Source organism: Brassica rapa, chromosome A03 (assembly GCF_000309985.2).
Source record: "Brassica rapa cultivar Chiifu-401-42 chromosome A03, CAAS_Brap_v3.01, whole genome shotgun sequence".
Taxonomy (NCBI): domain Eukaryota; kingdom Viridiplantae; phylum Streptophyta; class Magnoliopsida; order Brassicales; family Brassicaceae; genus Brassica; species Brassica rapa.
The window spans coordinates 26,405,156-26,413,381 of NC_024797.2; the positions used below are offsets into that span (position 1 = coordinate 26,405,156).

The window sequence follows — 8,226 nt, forward strand, 5'->3', positions numbered from 1 at the left end:
CGGGACTACTCTATTATTTTTTTTTTTCACGGACTATATAAGGTTTTTCATTGGAGGTTTAGAGGGAAATTATTATGGGATAGGGTGGTGATTGTAAAGTTAATAAGAGGGGAGATACTAATCGGGAGACGAGATTATCTAATTGGGGATTTGGAGAATCTAGGGTATCATTACATCCAATTTAACAAGCTCAAGGGAGCATTTCTATATATTTTTAAATGAGAACACTAAGTTGGAATTGCAGAGGAATGGGAAGTAAGTGGACGATAAGTTATTTAACGGAGATATGGCATAAACATAAGCCAGATTTTTTATTTTTATCAGAGACAAAGCAAGAATTTGAGTTTGCTCAGAAATTTCAAGGTTATTTTGGATTTGATAATTTGGTCACAGTGGATCCTGTGGGAAGAAGTGGTGGATTAGCGCTTCATTACAATAATGAGTATCAGGTTAATGTGTTATATTCAAGTAATCGCATGATAGATGTGGAAGCAGTGGCTCTTGGGAAAACAGTATATATGACGTTTGTGTATGGAGATCCAGTCCAAGATTTACGAGAACAAGTGTGGGAACGTTTAACTAGATACTAGATTTTGACCCGCGCTTTCAAAGCGCGGGTTTATTTTTTGTTTTTTTTCAATTGACAAATATTTAGTAAATGTCACATTTTCATATATTTGTGCTTTATTTTATAAAAGACTTAAAATTTTTATCTTTATTTATCGTATTTCATTTTAAATGACTATTTATGTTAAAAAAAATTAAACTTTATTTTTTTAATGAATTAAGTTGGTATAACTCTGATAAATTAATTTTATTATGGGGTTAATATTTTAATTAAAAAATTATATACTTTTAATAAAGATTTATACTTTTCAATAAAAAAATTCAATTGTTTTTATGAATGCTTAAATTATATTAAGAAAAGAAAAAAATAATAATTAAGAATAGTCAAAAAAAAAATTATTTTAGTTTGGACTCAATGGCCCAAAGGAAAAAAAAAAGTGAGTATTGAATCTGATTTTTTAATAGGCCCAAATGATCCAAGAGAGATTTGATTTGGGCTGGATCCAAAAATAATGACCCAATATAGATTTGTTATTAATATTACTTAATTGCCTTTAATGAAACATGCAATGTTAGTGAAGGAAACATGCCCCTAAGGTAATTATGACAATAGGATCCTGCTTTAATAGTATAGATGGGATTTCGAGATCAGAGCCTTGGTTTATTATTGGTGATTTAAATGAGATTACAGGAAATCATGAAAAAGAAGGTGGTGCGTTGCGAAGTGCGAACTCATTTGTTCCTTTTAATAATATGATAAGGAATTGTGGTTTACTGGAGTTCCCAGTCAAAGGAAATAAGTTGTCCTGGCAAGGCAGAAGGGGTAAGGGTAAAGGGGCAGTCACGGTTAGATGTCGGTTGGATCGGGCATTAGCGAATGAAGAATGGCATACGCTATTCCCTTGTTCTTATACAGAATATTTGGGCCTGGTGGCATCGGATCATCGTCCAGTAGTGGCTTATTTGGAAGATAAAGTTATTAGGAGGAAAGGGCAGTTTAGATTTGATAAGAGATGGGTTGGACAAGAAGGTCTTATGGAATCAATTACAAGGGGCTGGTCCGATAATAATGAAGGAACAAGAACTGGTATAGTGTAACAAATTAGTAACTGCCGCCGGGAGATAGCCAAATAGAGGAAAAATAATCCACCTTATGGGAAGGAAAAGAACTGGTATTTAAACCAGATGGACTTCTATTCACCTTATTTATTTCATAAGTACGTTTTATAATATATTTCAGGAGTTTATTGAAATCTGAATAAAAATATAATTATTAGAAGTTAGTTATGCTCTCTGGAATTCTATAAAATTTCAACAAAATTTTACAAATTAAAATTATTGTTAAATTTATTTTAATCATACGAAAAAATCATTTTATAGAACTTTTATTAACTAAAAAATTGTCAAATAAAACTTCAAATGTGGTTAATATACTGATATTTTTAACACTAATGAATAATTTTTACCCAAACACAAAAACTGCTTAAAACAGTTTTTTTTACAAATAATATAATGATTTCTAAATTTTTTTAAAAATATGTTTTAATGGTATTTTTATTTTTATTAAATAAAAAAATATAGCCTAAGGGTAATAATTTTTATGTGCGCTTTTGGCGCGGCGTGAGTCCGGACCGGCACTGGTTGTCGATTATATTAGTCTGGTGTGCAAGTTTTAACGATATACTTAAAACTTACGCAGCTTCTTTTTTGTCGGATTTATTTTCACTTTCTATATATAATCGCGGTTTCATTCATACACCCTTTAAGTTGCATTCATATCAAACTAGTAAACTTATTACACACAAATACGCAGTGTGCCTGTGTACGTCTTCCTGATCTCAGACAAGACAAACAAACATGTGCTTCTTTAATTACATTCTCATGAGTGATTTTCTTTTGGTTTTGTAGTATTAGTTGTACATGAATGTAACCCTACAAATAGCTCATTAGTGAAAGTTGATTAGTCTCCTTGAGGAGAGTTGTTGTATTGACATAGCTTTGATAGCAACCGAACTTCTTATTATTGAACTTACGTATATAAAAACAAATCAAATTTGTAATCGACTATCAAATGTTTGGAAAGAAACAAAACTTTTTTATATTTTAGTGGAATCAATCCTAAATTTAACATTAACGTCATGATCCTCTAAGAAATACAAACCTCTTTGGATGTTTTAAATTTATTCTCCACATAGCTATTTAATATTCACAAATTGTTACCTTAAGAAATTATAATTGTCTGCAATAAAATGGAAGTGATAATCATGTGAATAATAGAACTTGGAAGGTTACATCAAGAAGCTTGACGATGCTACAAAAGACTACAGTGCCTTGAAACTAACTTCTGAGACGCGGGAAGCTGCTGATGCTGACATCATAAGAAGTAAAGAGGAGGAGATTCAGAAGATTAATGAAAAGATGGATCATGCGGTGAAGGATGTAAACGAGAGTAAAGACAAAGTCGCTGACCTTACTGAGAAGTACGAAGACGCAAAGAGGATGCTGGAGATAGAACTCGCTAGTGTACATAACTTGAGACACGAGCTCGAAGGAACAAAGAGAACACTCCAGGCGTCGAGAGAACGCGTCTCTGACCTGGAGAAGATGCTTGACGAGTCGAGAGCTTTGTGCTCGAAGTTTGAATCAGAGGTTTCAAAGGTTCACGAAGAGTTTGATAAAGCCAAGAAAAGATATGAAGAGAATCTCGCTGATGAGAGACGAAACGGTGAGGTTTTGGCTAGTGAGCTTGCAGTGGAGAAGGATCATGTGAAGAAAGCTAGAGACGAGATTGAGGAACTGAGGCGTGAGGTCGAAGAAGCTTCTGCCAAGAACCAGAGCCTGCAAAAGGAGCTAGTGGAGGTTTACAAGAGAGGTGAAGCCACTAACAAGGAACTCAAAGAGGAGAAAGAGACTGTTTCTGCGTTGGAGAAAGAAGTGAAGGCAATGGAGAAGCAGATGTTGATGGACAGAGAAGCCATGAAGGCCCTTGAGACAGACCTGGAAGAAGCAGTTAAGTCTTTAGATGAGATGAACAAGAACACAGCGACGCTTTCGCGAGAGCTCGAGAAGGTGAACACTCATGCCTCTAGCTTGGAAGACGAGAGAGAAGTGCTTCAAGGATCACTAGAAGAGGCGAGGAACGCGTCAAAGGAAGCTAAGGAGAACGTGGAAGACGCGCATATCGTCGTGATGAGTCTAGGAAAAGAGAGGGAAGTGCTGGAAAAGAAAGTGAAGAAGCTGGAGGAAGAATTGGGGTCAGCAAAGGGAGAGATAGTGCGCATGAGAAGCCAACAACAGGATTCTATAAAGGCTGTGAATAGTTCAGATGAGCGATGATAAGGTTGCTGTGAAGAAAGTTGTCAGGAGGAGAAAGAGCAGCACTAGTTCTTGAAAGAGACAAAGGTTGTATAATGACCAGAACTTGCTTCTTATCATATAACTCTAATCTGTGTAAATTTTGACCATTTCATCAAATGATGATAGGAAGTATAGAGTGAGAAGATTGTATCAGGCTATTCATGTCTAAAATTATGATTTCATAAACTATATGTTAAAGAATGAAATTACATTTATTATTATACAATTAAAACCAAAACACCCTCAAGGAGTTAAGGGCAAGCACCAAAAATTGTTTCTCAAGAGGCTGCTTTAGTCTTCAGAAACAACCATCCTTTACAAGTTCTCTAGTAGAAGTTCAAAGTCTCTCAAATTCATGGCTGGCCATGAGCTTTCCATGTAGATGAGAGATCAGCAACAGCTTCACCAACTGTTAGATAAAGTCCACTCAGCCCCAATGACTCAATGATCTTGGACTTGTGTAGCTTTTCCATCACACTTCCCACAGGGTTCACCAGCACAAGCTGTTTAAAACAAATGAAAACATAAAATTAGCATGTGTGTTACTTCTTAGATAGGTAAGATCTTTGTTTGGAGATAGAGGTCTACCTGAAGTGATTGCTTCTCTAGCCTCCTCCTAAGTTCAAACAATGCCTCAATCCCGCTTGTGTCTATGGAAGATACAGCTGAAACAGTTCAAAAAAAAGAAGGCATAAGTAAAGAAGATAAGTCAAAAGCTATGATCATACCTCACATGAGAAGAGAAGTTACCTGTCATGTCAAGAACTATGCATTTTAAGGTACTACCATTGTTTTCCTTTATCCGACTTTCCTCTTCCCTTGTCCATCTCAAGATCCTACATAAAATCATTTCCATAAGAACACACACAAAAAAAAATCAAGAATCAAGTTATTTAGTAATGAAGAAAGTTGTTTTGACTAACCTTTCTTGCAGGTAAGTGCTATTGACAAAGTATATTGGAGATTCAACAGCAAGAATCAAGAAACCATGGATTCTTGAGGCTTCTCTGTATCTTTTAAGACTCTGGTATATCTGAGTCCCTTGGATATTTCCAAACTCTAAAGTGTTTGGCCTGGTTACATGCAACAAGATCTTGATAACCGAAACAACCACCTGCAACAAGAAGGTATCAAACTTAGATAACAAACAATCTGAAGATTAGTAAAAACCATAACCATAAAGAATATCTGTATACTCACTGCTATTGCTAGGCCAAGAGGCACAGAGACTAAGAGAACACCAAAGAAGGCACACATGCAAGTGAAGAAATCGAATTTGTCAACTTTGTAGAGCTTGTAAGCCGCTTGATAATCAATGAGGCCTATCACTGCGGTTAAGATGATGGCGGCTAGGATCAAGTTAGGAGTGTAGTAGAAGAGTGGCATCAGAAACAAGAGGGTCACAAGAACTGTCGAGGCCAACACAATGTTGGAAGCAGCTGTTTTTGCTCCAGCATTGTAGTTTACAGCAGATCTAGAGAAAGAACCTGAAGAAAAATAAATAAATAGCAGTTGTCAAAAACATTGTTACTTGGGACACAAGTTGAATGAGATTGGTTTCTTACCTGTTGTAACATAGCAAGAGGTGCAAGAGCCAACCATGTTCATGAAACCTATAGCCATCATTTCTTTGTTCCCATTAACTTGATAGTTCTTTAGAGATGCAAAGGTTCTCCCAACAGCAATCCCTTCCTAAAAAAAATCAATCAAGTCAAAGTGTTAAGCACTTTAGCACTTAACTCTACAATTTGGATATAAAGATTTTGTAAAGCTTACTGTAAGAGAGAGAACCCCTGTGATGATACCGGTCTTGATGGCAAGAGCAAGATGAGTACCACTGAAGTACAACATGTTTGATGAAGGTGGATTCAAACCCTTTGGTAGATGTCCAATCTGCATTAAAAAAATTGAACTGTTAGAATTTTCTCAATTCAGTTTTCAAAGTGACATAAGTCAAGTCTGATTAAAAATGTTCTTACAAAAGAGATGGCATGAGTCTTGTTCCTGATGAGGAAAACAAGAAGAGTTGAGATAACAACTGATGCCAAAGGTGATGCAGCTGATATCCAGAAAAGTTTTGGCTTCCTCATGCTCTGTAAATTCGCCAAAAAAATGTTAAATATTCGATCACAGCACAGTCTCTTTTGGTATAATGCCTGAAGTTTTTGCAAGTACTTACAATGTGTCTTGTGGTTAGGAGAATGATCAAGAAGCCAACCCCCATCACAATAGTTTCCCATGACCACTGAAATTGTAGTAAGTAACACTATTAGATAAGGATTTTTTTTATCAAAAAATAAATAAATAAAGAGGAAAGGAATGATTGACTTACTTCGGATCTATGGTTGAAAACAGAGGACATGACAGGAATAAATTGCATTTTGCCAGTGAAATGAACAATTCCAAGAAGGCCCTTAAGCTGTTGAAGTGACACAATCACAGCAGCACCAGCAGTGAAACCAACCAAAGTTGGCTTTGACAAAAAGTCAATCAAAAATCCCAGCCTGAAAAATTTTAATTAAATTTATGTAAATTATAATACTAATCCAAAGTTGCTGACCATGAAAATTAAAGTGTAAAAACCACTAAGTAGAAGGAAGCATCTTGGGAGGTAGACATTAGTACATGTCACCATCAAATCAAGTTATATAGAATCTTGGTCTTTTTTCCATAGAAAAATGTTAGTTATCTCTCTATTCATCATGATTAATGCCCCTTCCATATTCAGTGATAATTCAACAAAAGAGACTTAAGCAAAACTCTGAATATATTCTACACAAAGAATTACTAAACTGCAATAATAAGCTTTACTACATATTCTTTTCACATGACGATTGCAGATTCCCCTTATTAGTTTGAGTTTTTGATTGGAAAATCTAAATTCTCTAGGTAATATTCATACCTAAGAAGGCCGAGGGAGGCTTGGAAGAGACCAGCAAAGAAAGTTGAAGTGAATGCCAATTTGAGATATAGAACTGGGTCTTGTGTTGGAGAAACACTCTCACTTAACATGGAGCCCATTACAAGTGATGCAATTGAGACAGGACCAACTGCAAGATGTTTTGAACTCCCAAGAACTGAGTAGATAAGTGGTGGCACAAAACTTGAATCTGCATGCAGCCACAAAACTGATTAATTAGAACCTGATATAGTTGATTACACTGATTAGTCTGTAATCATGTGATTGGTCGATACTTACAAAGACCAACTATAGGTGGTAAGTTTGCTAGCTTGGCATAGCTGATTCCCTGCAATTTAAATTTCAAAACAAAAACAAAAATTTGTAAGAAAAAACTTTAATTAAATTAAGTTTTTGGATAATTCTAAGCGAACCCACTATGAAATTAACGAGATTAAAGTATTTTTATTTAAATTTAATAATACATTGAATGACACTAAATAGTCCAAACAAAGGCAAACATGTTATGTGTTTGCTTTTAACCTTCCGAGTCCAACCAGTAATCCCAACACTAATCAACAATGTAATGACAAAACCTCGTTGTTACGCCTTTTATTATCCTACCAACATAACTAGGACTTTAATTATCCTACCAACATATAAACAAAAAAAATCAAATTCTTTTTTTGGCTAAAACTGAAAAGAATATGATAACCAAATTAGAAAACAGTAAAACAATTTCGATTTGATAGGATAATAATTTATTTAAAAACAGATAAATTATTTCCATTAATTTTCATTTTTTTGTTTAAATATACAGCTTAAGAATGATAAACCAATTTCGAAAAGGAAATAAAAATATTCACAACAAAACCAGAAAACAACAAAAAACAACTTTTCTAATTAAAAAAGGATTGTTAAGTGGTGAACCTGAGGGATGGCCAGACTGGCAATGGTGAGACCAGAGATAACATCAGACCTAAAAAGCTTGAGATCATACTGAGAACCCCATGTGAATATCGGAAACAAGCTTTGAAGACCAAGAATCACTTTGTTTCTCCATGTTTGGTTCCTAAACCTCTCTAACGGATCATCAGGAAAGAAAACATCAGCAAAGCGCTTCTTGAGTTTCTGAAATGTTGTTTTCTTGGGCGGTAGACAAACGCTGTGTATCTCCACGATCGTTTCTCTAGCGGTTGCGGTGTTGGGAGACGTCATATCTTCTACTCTGTTCGTGCCATGACCCATGGTTTAAAAGGGACTTTAAATGAACGGTTCTTGAAATAATAGAGATGCAGAATTCAATAGGTGATTTGGATGTGATTATGTTTGTAGGATTTTGTGAGGAAAGATGGTATAATTGTGCTTTGTATTTATAGACACTTGGCTCTAAAAGTGTAGTT

General features: G+C 35.2%; 2 protein-coding genes across 2 annotated transcripts; one reads left to right on the forward strand and one right to left on the reverse strand.

Annotated features, from left to right (window-relative positions):
* Positions 1-248: 248 nt before the first annotated feature.
* On the forward strand, positions 249-3,903 carry LOC103861762 (MAR-binding filament-like protein 1). Its single transcript, XM_033287412.1, has 3 exons — positions 249-255; positions 325-449; positions 2,845-3,903. The coding sequence occupies exons 1-3, from the start codon at positions 249-251 to the stop codon at positions 3,901-3,903; spliced, it is 1,191 nt and encodes a 396-aa protein (XP_033143303.1).
* A 183-nt stretch (positions 3,904-4,086) lies between these two features.
* LOC103861415 (probable sulfate transporter 3.4) lies at positions 4,087-8,071 on the reverse strand. Its single transcript, XM_009139120.3, has 13 exons — positions 7,754-8,071; positions 7,124-7,172; positions 6,827-7,034; positions 6,257-6,428; positions 6,104-6,169; positions 5,904-6,017; positions 5,701-5,817; positions 5,490-5,616; positions 5,125-5,411; positions 4,848-5,038; positions 4,675-4,760; positions 4,513-4,589; positions 4,087-4,427 (listed from the first exon to the last, which is right to left on the reverse strand). The coding sequence occupies exons 1-13, from the start codon at positions 8,069-8,071 to the stop codon at positions 4,278-4,280; spliced, it is 1,962 nt and encodes a 653-aa protein (XP_009137368.2). The 3' UTR covers positions 4,087-4,277.
* Between the last annotated feature and the right edge of the window lie 155 nt (positions 8,072-8,226).